General features: G+C 39.2%; 1 protein-coding gene across 3 annotated transcripts in view; it reads right to left on the bottom strand.

Moving 5' to 3' along the window:
* Positions 1-19,572, bottom strand: part of SLC23A2 (solute carrier family 23 member 2) — a 110,399-nt gene that overhangs the window by 48,050 nt on the left and 42,777 nt on the right. For all 3 annotated transcript variants that reach the window (XM_045005071.1, XM_045005069.1, XM_045005070.1), the window contains 2 exons: positions 13,176-13,274; positions 2,739-2,855 (listed from right to left, as the gene is read on the bottom strand). In XM_045005071.1, the coding sequence (XP_044861006.1) occupies positions 2,739-2,855; positions 13,176-13,274 (216 nt within the window). The remainder of the gene's footprint in view (positions 1-2,738; positions 2,856-13,175; positions 13,275-19,572) is intronic.

Here is a 19,572-nt window from a genome sequence, read left to right on the forward strand (position 1 = left end):
TGCCAAATCCACAAAGAAACTGCAGAAATTGGGCTTGTTTTTAGCTTAATTGGCTTGTGAGTTGCTTGTTGGCTAGTTTCTGGCTTGTAGCTTGTTGCTTTTTTTTTTTTGGATCAGCTCCTGGCAAGCAGGGGAGAGTGTGTCAGGGGAGCATAGCGGGCCCACCACAGTCCCAGACTGCACGCCGGGGGATCTAGTCACATAGAGTGTTGGGGTTCTTAGGGATTGGCTTGTTATGCCTTGTTTTGAAACGGGATTAGCTTGATTTGTGGCTTATTGTGAAAGTCGGAGTGCTTATTTACAGCATGAAAATTGGCAACTGTGCTTTTAAGTATTTGAAGACAGCTATCATGCCCCCTCCCCGCTGTCTCCTCTTTTCCAAACTAAACATATCCGGTTCCTTCAACCTTTGCTCATATGGCTTGCATTCCAGCCCTTGGATAATCTTTGTGGCCCACCACTGGATCCTTTTCAGTTTCTCTGCATCCTTTCTATACACTGGTGACTAAAATTGGACACAGTCCTCCAGCTGAGACCTAACCAGCACCAAATAGAGCAGCACTATCACTTTCCATGACTTGTGTGCTATGCCTCTGTTAATGCAACCTAAAATTACATTTGCTTTTTTTTTGTAACAGCATCGCACTGACGACTGATGTTGAGGTTGTGATCCACCACAACTCCCAGATCCTTCTGAGCAGTGCTGCTGCCAAACCAGTTATCCCCCATTCTATATTAGTACATTTGGTTTTTCTTCCATAAGTGTAGCACCTTACATTTGTCTTTGTTGATTTTCATTTTGGTGCCTATAGGCCAGTACTCAAATTGATCAAGATCCTTCTGAATTTTAGCTCTATCAGCCAAAGTGTTTGCAACCCCCACCCCACAGCTGTGTGTTATCTGCAAATTTGATTGGTATGCTCTCTATTCCTACATCCAGGTCATTAATAAAGATGTTAAACAACATCAGACCCAGAACAGATCCCTATGGAACCCCACTTGAGACCTCCCGCTAATCCAACATCATTCCATTAATAGTTAGTCTGAGTTTGCGGTTGTTTAACCAATTGCATATCCACTGAACGGTAGTTCTGCTGAACCTGCATTTCTCCAGCAGACTTATCAGACTGTCATGTGGGACTGTGTTAAAAGCCTTGCTGAAGTCCAGGTATATTATGTCCACCACATTCTTCCTATCCACCAAATTAATTCATGTGAGGATCACATGAAAGACTGTCTGATTAGACATGAATTTAAATAGTACTTCAGTATGAAAACTATATAGGGGATAAGTTCTGGAATGTTAGAGACTAGCTAATCATGGATTTATTCTGCTCCAATCCAAGTAGATTAAAAAAATTATTAAAAAGCTGCATGTTCAACTATGTAAGAAAAAGAAAATTCCTGCAGTGCTGGCTGATGAATAAATGCAGGAATAAAAGTAAGCCACTTTGGATTTCTAAGGAATAATTTGTTTGAGGATCTCAAAGTATTTTTTACAAATACTAATGAAGTCTCAACACTCCTTTGGGGTAATTTTATTACCCTTTTTAGAGAGGCGGAGAGAGATGAAAGAACTTGCCCACATTCACAGTAAAACAGCAACTAGAATCCAGCTGTCTTGGCTGTCCATTAAGTTCTACTATGGCCATGTTTACGCTACAGACTTCTGCCGGCATTACTAAGTTGGTCAAGGATGCAAAGAGTGAGATTCATGACCAACATAACTGTTTTGGCAGAAGTCTGTGGTTTAGACAGAGATATACCAGCAAAACTGTGCTTTTACCACTAGAGCTTGTTTCATTCGTGGGGGGCGCTTTTATTACACCAGTACAAAGCACAGCCTTGGCGGTCTAATTGCACTAGGAGCACTTTGCCGGTGTAGTACACTGGTATTCCCATACCAGTAAAGCACTCCTAATGTAGAAATAGTCTAACTCTTTAACTAACACAAAGTACAAACAAATGCCTGAAAAGTACAGGGAACTCAGCAGGCGGGGGTTCATAATTAACCAGCTTTCCAGCCAGCGGATGCTGCCATCTTGGTGCTAGTCATTCCCAGAACTAACCCTACTAAAAGCAGTACCTCCAAGAAAGATCAGAACATTAACACAGCATATCTCTCACCTTCCATCCCCCTATATTATCCTCACATGAATTCATGAGTGACAAGTTGTTACTGAATTTTATTTTTTACTTAAATTAAGGAACATGTATTAGGTAGCAGCCCAAATGGTTATTTGTGAAGCGAGTCTCCAGTAATTCCTGAAATACAACAGCTAGCAAGCAACATTATAGCTCATTGCCAATATGTGAATTCTAGTGAGGTGGTAGAGAAGGAAACAAGACATTTTGCAGGAAAGCTATCTTGCCATGATAGGCTTTTTTGCAAAAATCTAGGAATGCTGGAGAAGAAAATTAATACAGATGTGAATGTAGGGGAGCATAACAACAAATAGGACTTTTATAAGCTTCCAGCTGTTTTAAGACTCCCCAGTAGTACTTTCCATCCATTCTGCTTCATTCATAATACATGACTCTGTTGCCAGAGTGGGCTTCCAGCCCCCCAAACCACTTCAATAGGTAATCAAATGGACTCAAAGCAGAAGGCAAGTCACCAACATTGTTGAATATCTGTATCACGTACCACTATGTACTATATAAAAATGCTGAACATTTTCTTAAAGATTATAAACCAAAAAATGCATTTCTTCAGAAATATGCATTTTGAAATGTACCTGTAACCCCAAGAATATGCAGAGGTACCAGGGAGGAACATCCTCAATTGTGTAAATCATGTCGGCCCTCTGCGCATCTAAACTTCCACTGCTGTCCAGTGTCTCTGCCAGAGAACTCTGTTAAATTAAAAGAGGAAAAGCCAACAGCAGTTTAATATTACAGAAGAATAACTGAATTTGGACTGTTAGACTTCTAAGGTATCTTGAAGAGGATGGGGTTCTATTATTCCAAAGCAACATCAGTGCAAATTAAAGTTTAAACTTTTGAGATGATCAACCGCTACCAACTCTAACTACTGAGCGTGAATAAAAAGATTCTCTTTCATAACCCATCCCCTGCCTATTCAGACAAACAAAGCATAATCCTCCATTTGTGATATAACCACTTTGGCAGCAGATTATGCCAAAATAAACGGGGATTATCATGACTGATTGGTTTACACAAAAAAGGAGAATGAGGGGGGAAAAGTAAGCTGTAGAACATTCAACAATGGATATTTCAAAAGTAAAATGGCTATCCTTGCATCAGAGATCTAAACTGAGGGCAAGAACGTTTCGAACTATTATGACTGCATTCTAAGATGGCCTCTTACTAATTTTAGTCATGCTCAGTCATTCTGAGCAACACAGCAAACCCTATGGGGTTGTTGCTGCACACTGAAGCACGTAGGAAATAAATGTTGATATAGCTACATTAAGTAATCCAGAGCATCTTTAATACAGACAAACTGAGTTACTCTGGATTTACCAAGTGTAAATGAGATCTGAATTTGGCCTATACACATTAATACATCCTAATTAGGAAAGAGCATGCTGATAACTGGAAAAGCAGCTACATGTATGGTAGTACCTTCCAGCCTCCCTAGATAGTCTGCAATAATTTCAGAATCATTATCGTATTTTCTACAGCAAAATATTTTAAATACAATTTTAATGGCTTCATTTCAAAACTGGGGAATTAAAACTTTGAGATCAAAATACCTACATGTCTTTTAGTGCCAAGAACATTTGAGCAGGAGGGAGGATTTGATTTTATCATTTTAAACCCTGAATGATAACTTATATAACTACGGTTCTGGTCTAATCCACACTGAATAAATTCACATGAAGAAGCCTTACCGTAAAACTGATAACTTTCCCAGACTCCCCTTCCCTTTCATTGAGATAAATCCAAGTAGAATTCTTACATGATCCCAATTTACTTTATTATCCAAAGTGTCATGGAAATCAACTGACCCATGACATTTCCTTTTCACACTGCACTGATTTTGCTAGCAAAACAAATACGACTGCCTGGGCTACACATCCATACTCAGATAAGTTACATATAGGACTGGGGAAGAATGGGGACATTGAGATTTTCCTGTCCAGAGGACAGCGATATTCATATCCTAGAAGCCTACTCAAAATGTTAAATTCAGTGTTTTGTTGAAGGAATGAGTGAAATGAGAGGGATAGCTCCTAAATGATCACTGAGAGGAAGCTGTTCAGAGTGGCTCCCATCTGGCAGACCAGCAGCAGCACGAAGGATATGCTTTTACCAAAGGATAACTAAAAACCGAGTGGGGAAAAAGCAATTTATTTTTATGAGAGGTAAATTAGGTGACGTTAACCATGGGCAGGAGGTACATAGCACTGACCTCACCTAGCCACTCTCATGGTAGACACTAAGTGCCTTCTGCCTCCACTCAGGATTATACAGCAAGGTAAGTAACTACAGCATGTTTGATATCTTGCTTTGTGTCAGTGAAGACGAAGCTGAGTGAAGAGCATCAGTGGGGAAAGGAAAGCTGCCCCGGGGGGGGGGGGGGGGGAGGGGGAGAAGAGAGAGAGAGAGAGAGAGATGCAGAAGTTAGTAGTGAAAATGTGAGGAGACCCGATGGCACCTTAATGTGACATGGGGACTTTTCCTATTCATTAGGTTGCACAGCTGGACAACCAGAAAAGCCCAATCTAAAGAGGGTTTAGGACAAATCGAGACTGTGACAGTCTGTCGGAAAAGAAGAGCCCTCTCCCGGGAAGTTAAGTATGCTTCAAGAGAAATTTCTGTGATGGTTTCAGTCTCGTTGCAATAAAGTTCTGTTCCACTTCTTAAGAGTGTTTTTGTGCCTGTATACATTTCTCCTCATCCTTCCTTTTGCTCTGAGATTAGCATATGTACTAGCTGAGGATTTTGTTTATAATAGGGGATTTTGTATTTTAATTAATTTTTTGGCTAAGTCATCAACATACTGACTAAAAAGGGTCAAGAGGGAAACACCGCCACCCTGTTAAATAAAAGCTAAGCCTAATACCAACAGAGAGAAACTGTTTCCTTGTGAACAATGCCAGAGTTGTTTTGGTGAAGCCATCCATCTAAGAGCACAAATTAAATGTGATGAACAGTTGCCCTATACTCCTGAAGGCAAAATTATTGCTTGCCCCCTTATCCAACAGAACACCTCACCATACTGTGTGTCACAGGTAACTTTCCAAGGTCAAGTCCTTCCAAAGACTAACTGAGTGGCCTGAGCTTGACAAGTTGCCTATGACATAGTGTGCTGAAGTGACATTTTTGCGTTTGCACATGTTCAGAACGACTCAACATTAGGTACTAGGTTTCATGAAAAGTCCAGGCCATAATCTAGGCAAGCTGATGTGCCTTCATTGGTCCTTGCCCTTTGGCCTCTTCTCCTGGTCTGCAGCTATGCTGAGGAGCTTCAAGTAACTTGCCTTAGCTGCATTCGCACCATACTACCCTGAAACACTCCCCACTGTTCTTCACAGGACAGGTGAAATTGCACCACTTCTACAGTGATGGTGGGAAATTTTCAAAGAAAGCTTAGTCACAGCCTGGAGATAAAAGCGTTATTTCTTGGCACACTGTCTTACCTGGCTATTCCCTACCCAAACAAGTTTACAACACACCCATCTACAACAAAAGAGATTAAAAGCCTGAAAATATATTTAGAAATAGAAAATATTCAAACACATCCAGTAACTCTGAGCCCAGCACTCTGTCAGCAACACACCAACCACACTCCTGGCTTCCACGAGCCTCAGATACTATACTTGCAGGATAACCCCACCACACTCCCAGGCCTGTATTTTTTTTTTTTCCCCAAAAAATTGTGTCTGCACTGTCCAGACCTTAGGGTGTGACCTGCATGCTGGAAGGCTGTTTGTGAGCAGCCCAGGTTGGGAGCTACATCATCAAAACATTGTGAGGCACCCAAAGTTGCAGGGCAAGTGGTGACACAACCCCTCACTGGTCTGTATTGCACCCTGGAATGTGACATGAGGTATCTGATGGGAGTAAGTGTGTGACCAAGTTAGTGGATTTGCGTGGATGAGCGTGATGGAATAGATTGGAAAATAAACAAGTTACTGAAATAATTTTTTGTGGGGCTGGGGAAGTGAGACAGATATAGATATGTATAGAGAAAACCACACAGAGTATGGGAACAAAGCAAAAGGGAAATAATGGAAGTAAAGGGAGAAAGACACCAAAAATAACTGACAGACTTACACCATGATCTAATAAAGGGGAAAAAATAAACAAGTGGAGAGAAGCCAGAAGTGAAAGATGATAAAAATGCAAGAGACATAATTCAAGATATGTTTTTAAAAGTGTTATATGATGAGCTAACTGACAACACTTTACAATTAAATCAATGATGCAATAAGCAGTGCGCAAGTGTTTATTTCTTTAAGTTAGAGCCATAGGGCAGTGCAGCTATTTTCACTCTGGCTAGCAGGCCTAATAGGACTAACAGGTGCCAGCTAATTTAGCATTAATACTCTACAGACTGATATGTTAGCGTGCATATTTACTCGCCACAGATTATACATATTTTAGTTATCTTCACTTTGAACTTTTTTCTTTAAGCCTCGTTTGGTCTTTGATGAGTGATATTTTATGAGAAATAGAATAACAAAAAAAGAAACGTGATTGATACCGATACTGTTAAAGGTGATTGAGAAACAGAAGAGATATGTTTACATAAAGGAAATTACAGTGTCAACCATTATCTCCCACACTAGATGACTAATGGATAAAGCCCTCTCCTTTCAACTCTACCAAGTTCCTACATCACGCAGAGCTGATAAAGTTCACCATCTATATAGGGCAAATTATATTATGCACTATTTACAATCCTGTTCATGTACAGTTTTAAAAAAGAGAGAGAGACAGAAAAAGTAGTACCCAGAACTGAGTACTTAGTGTGTGGAAGCAATGTATGGATGTTTTCCTTCAGTGTAATGCAATCTGAGTTACACTGGCATGTAGCTGGCTAAACTGTCCTAGAACTGGATGAGGAGTTAAGGAGTTAACAAGAAATCAGTAGAGAACAGATAAAAATACAATTTACGCAGAAAAATTAGTCAGCAAATGCATGCTTTCAAATCTGAAGACCAATACATTATGGTGATTTTACCATAATAAATTTTGCATATTAATGAGTCTTTATCAGATTATTGCTACCTTGATGTGACCTAATCCCCGTGGTGCAATACTAGCATCAGATAAAATTTACAACTCACCAGTTGCCAAAGTTAATCTTTGCAGTACTGTAATGAAAACTGGAGTTTTGCCAGTTAAAATATTATATTAGAAACAGAGAAATAATCTTTATGCCTCTCTGAATAAGCTTAATGTTCGCAGTTGGACTCTGGAATAAAAGGTTTTCTGCATCTAGGCAATTCGATATATTGTGGACTTTGTTTCAGATATTTATCTAATGTTCTTGTTAAACGCAATATAATCCAAAACGATGCTGGTATATTATTAGCCTTCTAAAGTTACAGCTAAAAACCTTTTAGATTTTCTAAAGACTTTGAGATAGTCAAGGAACTAACTAAATATTAATAAAGAAAATATTCTATGCAGCTCTTCCCAAAATCTCAATTATGTCCTATGGTTTAATGAACACCTTTCCATAAAGTATGTGATTTTAGTATTAGACAGATCATTTCAAAGCAACACACACTGACAAATTAAGACTGTGATGCCTGTTTTAACATTGCCTATTTTTAGTCTAAATTTTAAAGATGAATAGCAGAACTGGATTCTAAAGATCTCTATAAAAACCTAATATAAATATATGATTATAACTAAAACTACCTTCAAGTCAGATATTTTTTAGTCATTTTTAAAAGTTCTGGTAATTTGGTCACCAGATCAATAACTATTCCATAGTTATTCCACGAAAGCTCATGCTCCAATACGTCTGTTAGTCTATAAGGTGCCACAGGACTCCTTGTCACTTTTTACAGATCCAGACTAACACGGCTACCCCTCTGATACTATTCCATATAGTTTCACTTGAAACATTTCAGGCTACAGAGTCTATGTTACAAAAGGGAAGGTTATAAGAACATAAGAAAGGACATACTGGGTCAGTCCAACGATGCCAATAGCCTGTCTTTTGACAGTGGCCAGTGCAAGATGCTTCAGAGAGAATGATCAGAACATGGCAATTATCAAGTGATCTATCCCCCATCATCCAGTCCCAGCTTCTGACAATCAAAGGTCTAATGGCATTTGGGGTTCAAGCCCCAAACAAGATTTTCCTTGAAGAAGTTCTCCAGTCCTTGGTGTATTAACACTCAGCACAAAGATGTCAGTTATATGGCTTAACACCAACAGTACTAGGGGAATACATTAATCAAGATTTCTTTAGTTTCACAAAATCTGTGAAAGTCAACATTTGTTTGTTTCAATATAGAAAGTCCACTTGTTTAACAGGAATACAACACGACTGAAGAGTAATGCCATAATGACTACTAATATCTATAGTTCTATCTATCAGCATGAATAAGGCTGATGGAATAGATTCAAGCCCTCCCCTACACCACCCTCTAGGATTAAGAAACCCTTAATTCTTTCAAGTAGCCCCGTGAGCAGGTTTAAGGAGAGATTTTTCAAAGGCACAAAAGGCAGTTACGCGCCCAACTCTCACTGAAAGTCACAAGGACTTGGGTTCCTAACTTCCCTTTTAGCCTTTGAAAATCTCCCCTTGGAAACAGTGAATCAGTTTCAAGGGATGAGATGTGAAAACCTACAGATAACTTTGTGTAGTCCTTTTCGTTAAAGAAGGAAAAAGACATACCTCATGTTTGCCACCACCTCATCTATTATGTTTTTACTGTAACAGAGCAAGCAGCTTCCTGCACTATCTGATTCAAGGCTTTTTGTGAGATATTTTCCACCAGTCAAAAAAGGAAAGATCCATTTCATCCCTATTAGAAATACATATTTCTCAAAAGGAAAATCTGACGATAAAGATGCCAGATTAGAAAATCTGCAAAGACTGTGAATAAGTAAAATGTGCACGAAGACTGAGAAAAGCAGTGCCTAGATCGCCACAGAACTGTCTCTTCGAAGCTGACTTCAAAATTCACGGGTCCAATCCAGAGAGGTGCTGAAATCAGAAGGAGTTGGAACAGCAGAGCAACTCTTATAAAGGTCAAGTGTGAGGGAAAAAAACCCAAAAAACCCACAACTTACTCTTGCACCAAAAAGGTGCTGTGTCTAGTAGTGGCTATTCTGTCAGATTTTTTTTTTAAAAGCTGATTAAAAAGAGCCCCAACTTGAACCAAGCCCCAAATTCTACATGATTTTAGCAATACAAAAGTGACGGGCTAATAGAGCAATTAGCAGAGCTTACCCAGCCTCGAGTTCCATGTAACCATCAACAATAAAACAAAATGGCATTGTAAAAGCTAAAGAGCTAATTTGGACAGAGGAAGAAACAGACACTTGGAAGGCAGAAATGATGAACCTTTATCATTTCATCCCTGCCCGTTTTTGAACGGTTTCAGGCATGACATGGACAAGCATATGCCATGTATTTGACACAGCATGAGAGCACATTATATTTAAAAAAAAAAAGAGAGAGAGAGAAAATCCGTCTTCACCGTTCCAAAAATTAAAAAAAAAAAAATCTAAAAGCAGCCTAATGCAACAGATGAAACCCCAACTCTCAATACACATTGACAACCCAGAACAGATGCATATAAGTGACACTAGACTACTCCAAAGGCATCACCTCTTCTTGCTCTGACTAGTCGATTCTTGTGAGCCAGCAGGTCTCTCAGAGGATCTGTCTACCTGGGCAAATAGAGATATGCCTTTCAATCTAATCAACTTATTTTGACTTAAATCCCCCCTCAATGCCCACATAGGTACAGTTTATTGAGATTGTTTGAGTCGGCTGTGTTGCGCTTGTGCTGACAATCTTAAAGGTATTAAACTATGCTTATGTGGGCACTGAAAGGTTTTCAGTTGAGTTAACCCACGGCTTCCTCACCATGAGAAAGCTTCACCATTTAAATTAAAAGGTGGGATATTAAGCGGCTTTGGAGTATGTCTATGCTGAAAAGACTAGAGCAACCCAGCTGCACCACTGCAGTGCTTCTCTGTGGCACAGGTAATCCCCTTCTATGGGAGACAGTTGCTAGGTTGACAGAAAAATTCTTCTGTCAACTTAGCACTGTCTAAACCAGGGATAAGGTCCTTATAACTACATCTCTCAGGGGTGTGGATTTTTCACCATCCTTGAGAGATGCAACTATTTCCTTAGTTAAACTAGAACAAAAGGCTGTGTGGCCACTGTGATTTGGTTAAACCAAGTTGATTTCAATTTAATTTAAGTTGATTGGAGAGGTGTTAAAGTTAACCAAAATAAACTATTCTTAATCAGAAGCATGTTCACATGGGTTTCCACTGTTTTAACTGAAATTGGTTTAACATTTAAGTTAATCTGGGACAACATTCTTGTTTAGATAAGGCCTAACTCAACAGAGCCAACTCAACTAACCACTTGTTTTTTCCCATGCAGACGGATATACAAGAATCTGCCCACGCACCAGAAGAGCTAAGGTTCTTTTACATTCTTGTATATTCTGCCTGTTTGCATCACTGCCCTACCCTATTAGCTCTTTTTCTATCTGTGTTATCTTGCAAAGTCGATACAACCTAGATGGACCTACTATAAGGTAGGTGTATAACTGGTTGGAAAATCATTCCCAGAGGGTAGTTACCAGTGGTTCAGAGTCATGCTGGAAGGGCATAACGAATGGGGTCCTGCAGGGATCAGTTCTAGGTCTGGTTCTGTTCAATATCTTCATCAACGATTTAGATAATGGTATAGAGAGTACACTTATAAAGTTTGCGGACGATACTAAGCTGAGTGGGGTTGCAAGTGCTTTGGAGAATAGGATTAAAATTCAAAATGAACTGGACAAACTGGGAGAAATGGTCTGAAGTAAATAGGATGAAATTCAATAAGGACAAATGCAAAGTATTCCACTTAGGAAGGAATAATCAGTTGCACACATACAAAATGGGAAATGATCGCCAAGGAAGGAGTACCACAGAAAGGGATCTGGGGGTCATAGTGGATCACAAGCTAAATGAGAGTCAACAGTGTAACGCTGTTGCAAAAAAAGCAAACATCATTCTGGGATGTATTAGCAGGAGTACTGTAAGCAAGACACGAGAAGTACTTCTTCCACTCTACTCCGCTCTGATTAGGCCTCAATTGGAGCATCATGTCCAGTTCTGGGCACCACATTTCAGAAAGGAGTGAACAAATTGGAAAAAGTCCAGAGAAGAGCAACAAAAATGATTAAAGGTCTAGAAAACCTGACCTCTGAGGGAAGATTGAAAAAATTGGGTTTGTTTAGTCTGGAGAAGAGAAGAGGGGGCATGATAACAGTTTTCAAGTACATAAAAGGTTGTTACAAGAAGGAAGGAGAAAAATTGTTCTTCTTAACCTCTGAGGATAGGACAAGCAGCAATGGGCTTAAACTGCAGCAAGGGAGGTTTAGGTTGGACATTAGGAAAAAGTTCCTAACTGTCAGGGTGGTTAAGCACTGGAATAAATTGACTAGGAAGGTTATGGAATCTCCATCATTGGGGATTTTTAAGAGCAGGTTGGACAAACACCTGTCATGGACGGTCTAGATAATATTTAGTCCTGCCTTGAGTGCAGGGGACTGGACTAGATGACCTCTCGAGGTCTCTTCCAGTTCCATGATTCTATGATAAATGCTACGAAATCAAAACCAAGCTGATTTAATTTTAGGCCTAGTTGCCTTAACAGAGTCCCTTTGAATAGTTAATATGCCACTAGCAATATCCAAGGAAAACATTTATGGGTGTATTTTTGAGTTCACAATGCTTTCAGTAAAGAACAAAAAAAAATGCCCTCATATTCAGAAGGATTAGAAACTGGAGTATGTGAGACACAAGACAACGGTCACAAAAATCACTACAGTCTTAACGCCAGAACACCTGCTGGCAGGCTTTTTTCCTGCAATTCTCATTAATTCTGCCTTCTAACAGGGAAGTGAGAAAGTTCTTGCTGAAAATTTCAAAGTCAGAGTGATTGAATCAATATTTAGAAACATCATTTACCTTGTTATTATGGACATTTTAAGATTAAAACTACCCATCTGATCAAAACGATAGAGTACTACTGTGGGGATCTAAATGCATTGGAATTGGCAAGGTTTCGTTTGCAGAAAGTTGGCTTTAGAGAGAGAGAACTAAAAGGAGATAGATTTCTATGTTGCTGCAGAGAATCACTTTGGGAAGGGACTAACAGCAGCAGTTCACTAGCTGAAATGCACATCAGAGAGGAGCATATGGGACATGGAAACAGTCCTGAGGCTACAGTAGCAACCACAGAATAGTTATGAGGCTGCTGTGTAGACTGATAGTGGAAGGAGGACATCTTGCAATCTCATGACACATAGGAACTCACTGAATTGGGATTTACAGAGGGGTTGAGTCCGTGGTCATTTGTTCTTTCCTTTCAGGGCTTGTCTACACTGGCACTTTACAGAGCTGCAACTTTCTCGCTCAGGGGTGTGAAAAAACACCCCCCTGAGCGCTGCAGGTTTCAGTGCTATAACATGCTAGTGTAGATAGTACACCAGCGCCGGTAGCTATGCCCCTTGTGGAGGTGGCTTTTTTAGAGCGCTGGGAGAGCACCGTGGCAGCACTTGAGCATTGCCAGTGTAGACTAGCCCTAAGCTGATACATTTTAATACTTCTAGATACTTAATACTTTTAATACTTCAACAGAAGCAAGTTTGACAGAGTGTGGCAGCATATGAGGATGTGTAAAAGGCCAGATGGAGTTCAGAAAGGCAAAAAAGCCACATATTAAGAATTAAAGAAATTGTTTGTGTGCTTTAACCTCCTAACCTAATTGCTGTATCGCTCCTTGAGCTCTATAACCAAGGAGCTGACCCTGCAGTCATAAGGAAGGCAAATACCCTAGTGAACCAAGAATTGGGGCTGTAAGTCAGTGTATTTTGTGGAAGTAGAGAAGGTAGACAGTGAATTTAATTAATTAGAAAGAATGCCCAGGCCCTAGGATGAAGCAAGAGTAAGTTATTTTATATTAACATGAGTTTTACAAAGTATTTAACAAAAAGTTATACCTTTTCTGCTATGCCATTTTCTGTGGTATAGATTGCCATCAGCTCTGTGTCCTCTGTGTCCTGATCACCACTCGATGTCGCGCCACCAGTTATGACAACCTACAAAAAATCCACATACAATATCGTAATTTACTTAACTACACAGCTTGTGACACCATATTTTATGTCAACTATCACTAAAAAACATTCTGAATAAGAAGTATGTAACAAGAAGCTCTCTCACTGTAGCTCCTTAAGAATATATTCAAGTTGTTCTAGTGGTCATATTCCAGCGGTTCTCAACCAGGGGTATGTGTACCTCTGGGGGTACACAGAGGTCTTCCAGGTGGTACATCAACTCATCTAGATTTTTGCCTAGTTTTACAACAGGTTACATAAAATATCACTAGCGAAGTCAGTACAAACAAAAATTTCATACAGACAATTACTTGTTTATATTGCTCTATATACAATGCACTGATTGGTTTATTCCAGAATTATATGGTAAAAATGAGAAAGTAAGCAATTTTTCAGTACTAGTCTGCTGTGACACACTTGTATTTTTATGTCTGATTTTGCAAGCAAGTAGTTTTAAGTGAGGTGAAACGTAGAGATACGCAAGCCAAATCAGATTCTGAGTCCTGAAAGGGGTACAGTAGCCTGGAAAGGTTGAGAGCCACTGCCATATTCTATAGCAGTTCACAAAGTAAAGGTCACATTTCCAGACATCTTGCTGAGAAGATTTTTTAAAACTATATATGTACAGTCTATTAAAAGCAACACAGTATTCTTGTTTCTTTACTAAACAAGAGCATAGTTTGTGGAAATGAATCAACAATTGTCTCTTTTGCTTGTGTTTTTAATGGCACTTAGATGAAAATGGGGAATTTCTGGCTTTAATCTTCACCTTATTTCCCAAGTAAGGGAAAGGGGAAGATTTTGTCATGCTCTCACAGATTCTTTCAGCATGAGCACAGTAATTCTCTGGAAATTATATGTACTTTCATACTGAAGCATTTTAATACAAACACCATGAAATCAATGTCATGAGTTTTTCTTAACGCCACACCTTCCATTTGGATTGCATATTCGACAGTAAAAGCAAATGCTAAGCATTTTTAATTTGACTTTTCTAGCAGAATACTCCCCTCCTAAGTGCCTGTAATAAATCACAAGTGTGATGCAAAGTATTTCATTCTGTTGTATAATTTCTGACTTTGGACCATGAGATAAATACCAATTATCTAAATAATATGGATCACTGGTCTTTTTAATAGGCATTTAACATAAGAATATGCTTAACTGTGTATTATAATCAATTGAGATTCTGATCCTTAACACCATCTTCCTTTAGATCCTGGAATACACTATACACAACATGAATTGCAGTTTTCAGTTCCACAATCAGCCCCCTATAAAAACACCCCCCCCCCCAAAAAAAGATTGACCCAGTGCATGGGTGTGAAGTCACATCCACAAATTAGAAAATAAACCTATTAAGCCCACAAGAGCAGTAAGCTAAAGCCATTCAGGCAGTGAACGACAACTACAGAAGGAGGAGGAGGAACTAAGTAACACAAGGAAGTGGGAGAAAGGTAACAGCAATACTACTAGAACAGGCATAAATTGCTCTCTGCGTCACTCTTGCCATCTGTGTCAGCACCTTAACATCTCGAGGAATTATAGATAAGCAAATTAATTATGGGGCTATGTACATATTTTGCAGAGAAGGGCTCCCTTTGATTGACCGTGCCTCTCTCCCCACTTTCTGCTCATTTCTGAAAGACCTTTGTTTATCAGTTGATTCATTTTATATTTGTTCTTTCCTCCAGAGTAAAAGTTGATCATCTGCTACTCTATGCTTTTAGATTGCATTTAATATGGAGTAACAGCAAGTTCTCAAGTCCATTAGTATAGACAGATTTTGGGGTTCTTCTTACCCATCACACCTTGGATACAAGACTCATCCTGAAAGCAAAAACCCATCCTTAAAAATACAGCACAAGTTCAAATATGGACAGTGATTTAATACATAGTTCTCAGAATTGTTAGAGAAAAAGAGAATAAAGACATTATTTTGCAAGGTATGCATTTTACCTCCATTTTCTACTAGTTGTAAACCTTCTTGGACAGATCAAAAGCAAAAAAACAAAAACAAAAAAACCAACGATGTCAATAACCTAGTGCATTCAGTTTGTTTGTTCACCTAAAAATAGGGTCACCAGCCGATATTTAGTTGTTTGTCCTGCGTCCCGACCGATCTTTGGTCTGGACGCAATTTGTCTTGATATTTCGCTCCGCCAGCAGCACTCGGGGTTTGTTTGTTTTTTTCTCCCCGCCGGCTGACACCCCCAATGTGTCCCGATACTTTCTTCCTCTCATCCGACCACCCCACCTAAAAACTGCATCAGCAAGTTATTAATATCAGTTTGTGCACTGGAAAAACAGAAGTGATCCAATACCATTTTATAGCTACTTTGAACTATGAGAACTTGATGTTTTAGTTGAAAATTAACTAGGTCAGAAGTCACAAAGATCTTAACATTCACGTTAACATTTTCCACCGGTGAGCAAATATTACTGAGTACTGAAAAATCTAACCTTTCCTCTATCTAGAAATAGCAGGCATAATTCAATCAGGGATGACGACAAAGAAGCTCTCTCACAGAGTTAAGAGGCTATCTGGCAAATAACTGAACTGTTACCAACAATGATTTGGAAGCTCATTTCTGTACCAATTCTGGGTTAGAATCCATTTGTAGTTTTTTAGAACACTTACATAAATAAAAAGAATGATTCTTTCCCATGCCTGGAAATGACCTAATTTTTAAGATATGAAGTTTATTTTAGAAAAGCTTACACACTTGAAAATAAAAGCATTTCCACTAAAAGAATGCAGCAACAGTCATTTGTGCTCTGATCAACACTCTTTTAGATACACAGAACACAATCCTTGTGTCTGTCCTCAAAACAGAGAGACAGACATACAACTCTACGAAAGTCAATGACAGCTGATGTCTTACAAAATTGTATAAATGGTAAACAATGAAGCTGGCCATGTTTGCATTCTTGCTTGCAGTACTTCAACAGACTGATATTTCAGACCATTCCATATTTTAGAAACATTGTATATCGCAAATAAAAATAATCAGAGTCTAGCCTGTGTAAAGACTGCAGGATTAAGCTCAGAGCCATCAAGAAATATAAAAAGGAAATTCCTATTTCTGCTTTCAATTAGATATAGTCTTCTCCCTGTATGTCTTTCCACAAACCCACACATGTTCGGGGTGGGGTGAGGGGGGAAGCATGCATTTTGGGTAACAGTCAAAACATTCACAAGTCACTGAAGGTCTTAAATGGTAACACACAATCTTAAATGGTAAAAAAAACAATGAATTTCCATATGCATTCTTTTAAGCAGTGCATGTTTCCCAATACATTATTGAGCTAACCATTTTTCAAAACATTATCTGATTTCACCTTCCCAATGAATTTGGCTGCAGTGAACATGTATGTCATGCCTATCCTCAAGTTCCTTCACTGGCTTCCAGTCAGGTTCCAACGACAGTGTACAGCTTCGGTCCTAAGCAACATTAACTGATCAAGTCCCAGGTATATTAGAGACAGAATTTTGATCTATAAGCCACCATGACAGCTATGCTTCTCTGGGACAATGAAGCTCACAAAGCCCAGAACGAAGTGCACAACATCTGGAGATAAAACATTCTCAGCTGAGGGGATCCAGCTAGCTTCCAAAGAAGATCAGGCAACATCAGAACCTGACCTTTCAAAAATACTGCCAAAACTTTCTTCTTCAAAAAAGCCTTTTCACCACAAGACAGGCATTCAACACTGACATCCACTTCTATCCAATCAACCCCTCTTCCCCCCACCCTGGGGAGGGGGGTGGGAGAGAGAGAGACAGACAGACAAAGAAAGGAAAATAAAACCTTAAAAACAAAAAATCCTCCCATATTCAATTTCCATGTATCTGAAATTCATAAGCAGCTATTATACCAGCAAGAAGTTTTTCACAATAGTGTTTTGCACAATTCAAATTGTTTATGAACAGCACTCATATATTTGAGCCATTAGACATTATGGGGCTGTAAAAGAATAATAATAATAAAACTAAAAGACATACTTTTATTATTAGCAGGGCAACTGAGGTGTTACTGTTCACCAGCAAGAAAAGAAACTGTACCACACAAAAGAAACCACGTCCCGCACACAGAGTCATGTTTCCCTTTCTGTCACTGAGTTACTTATTTAGAAGTGGCTGGGTCCCATGTGTGCCATAAATTTTAGTCATGTATCATATGAAAACTTTTACGGTACTGCATGAGATTGACAAAATGAGTAATACAGCCTACTTCCTCCAACTGAAGGTCTCATCAGAGGATCACTGTGTCGAAACCAAGTTGCCAAACAAGTTCGATCAACCCAGAACATGGATTGGTCTTGTAGTGTAGCCTGGACTTAACTGTAATCTGGAGCCAAACTACAGACTTGTACTTCTACAGGACTGTAGCACAATACTAGAGTCCAGATCAGTCCTGTCTACTCTGCAAAAGCCATGGAAATTCTCAGAGTTTTATTTTTGGGTGCGGGGGAGGGAGGGGAGAGTGTTGGGGGATGCAGGATGACTATCATATTCTAGCCAAGTACCCAAAATTTGTTAGCTTCTACAGCGCAGTCAGGACCAAAACACATTTCACACTAAAACTACCATGTAATTTCTACCCACCAGTCAGTCTGCTCATGGCGTAGTGCTGGTGCGCTGCAGTAGAAGACCGATGAGGATTCAATTTCCAATTCCAGTTTCCAGCTCCATGGGACAACCAATGTGAGAAGAACTGTGCAGGCATTGCATTCAGAACATCTGAAGAGGACTGGCAGATGCTAAACAATACCACCAGTTAAGGAGTACCGTCGCCTTATTAAAGGAAACTTTTTCCGCTACTCTTCAGCTGGGAGGACGTTGTACACAACATTCATAAGGGGAAGATGCTCATCAGGGATCCGTAAAGGATAGGGTGAAATGCTACTCCCATCAAAATTTACACAACATTTCTAATTTTAAGTAGTTCTCCCTAAAGTAAAACTAGCTCAGTAAAATACCCATATGAAAATCACCACATTAAGGAAGGCTGGGTTGACAGGCACAGGAGGAAGATGGCATTTTAGAATAATAAAAACAAATTGTATATTTATTTATATATATATTTGATTGCACCCTATTTTCACTCTCCTTTGGAGTTTACTTTTTTTAAACTTAGCTGTTGAGAGCAGGAAGCATGCCTTCCTTTGCAATTGCCCAGCACTTAGCACAATGATCCTGACCGGGGGATATCTAACTTCGGTATGCATATGGCTTTGGACACGACTCTAATAATTATAAGCAGTCCTTTATTCCAAGATTCACCATTAACAATGTAATGTACACGTCCCCTTCCCTCAATCTAAGACTGATCTGGCTAAAACACTAGCGCTTTTAGAATGAAGGATCCTAGGAACCCAGATAACCTCTTCCTCCAGCAAACGGACACTCAAAATTATTGTTCTATGCAATGTAGTTGTAGCTGTGTCAGCCCCAGAATATGAGAGAGACAAGGTGGGTGATATATTTTATTGGACCAATTTCTTTGTGAAAGAGAAGCTTTCAAGCCACACAAGAGCTCTGAAGAATAAGCATGAGTATGCAACTACAAACATTAATGGCAGCTGAAAAAAAATCAAACAAAGTATTTCAACAGCAAAAGCACATGGTGCTCCCATAACAGGGACACTTTTATGATTCCTGGCATAATTGTCTGTATATTGCAATATGATTATTCCACCAAGTCTTGTGACAGGATTTCACAAAAACTGCACAAAACAAGTGAAAAATAACTCAGGATCATTGATGGGGGTTTTCCGTTTCTTTGTTTGTTTGTACACACACAACACAGACCATCTTCTGTTTTCCACATGGTGATATTTACAACAGGACTTAGGGTATACAAGTTATTCAAAGGGCTCTTATTCTCATATCATATACCCTCTACTTATTTTACTTTTGGCCCATTTGAAATGAGTTTCACAATGCTGGATGTACTGAGATATGTGTGATCACCATTGAGTAGTGATGTATATGTGAATAAGCAACAGGAGAACAAAGCACTACATAGTAATCGTTTTTTTCTAGTACTGGGTTACTCCGGTGATCTTTTACCAAAGGGAAAAAGAACTGTGCCCAACAAAATGTAACATATCAAATATTCTCCTTTCAAAATGTCATTGATTCAAACTACAGCTGTTCCTGGACACGGCTCATCCCTTCCCCATGAGAAATAAGTGATATTTTAAAGGATTCTCAAAGCAGAAAGGTTGAGACAGACAAGCCTTGATAAGATAAAACATTCTTATCACTACAGCC

The sequence above is a fragment of the Mauremys mutica genome, chromosome 2, assembly GCF_020497125.1.
Source record: "Mauremys mutica isolate MM-2020 ecotype Southern chromosome 2, ASM2049712v1, whole genome shotgun sequence".
NCBI classification, from domain to species: domain Eukaryota; kingdom Metazoa; phylum Chordata; order Testudines; family Geoemydidae; genus Mauremys; species Mauremys mutica.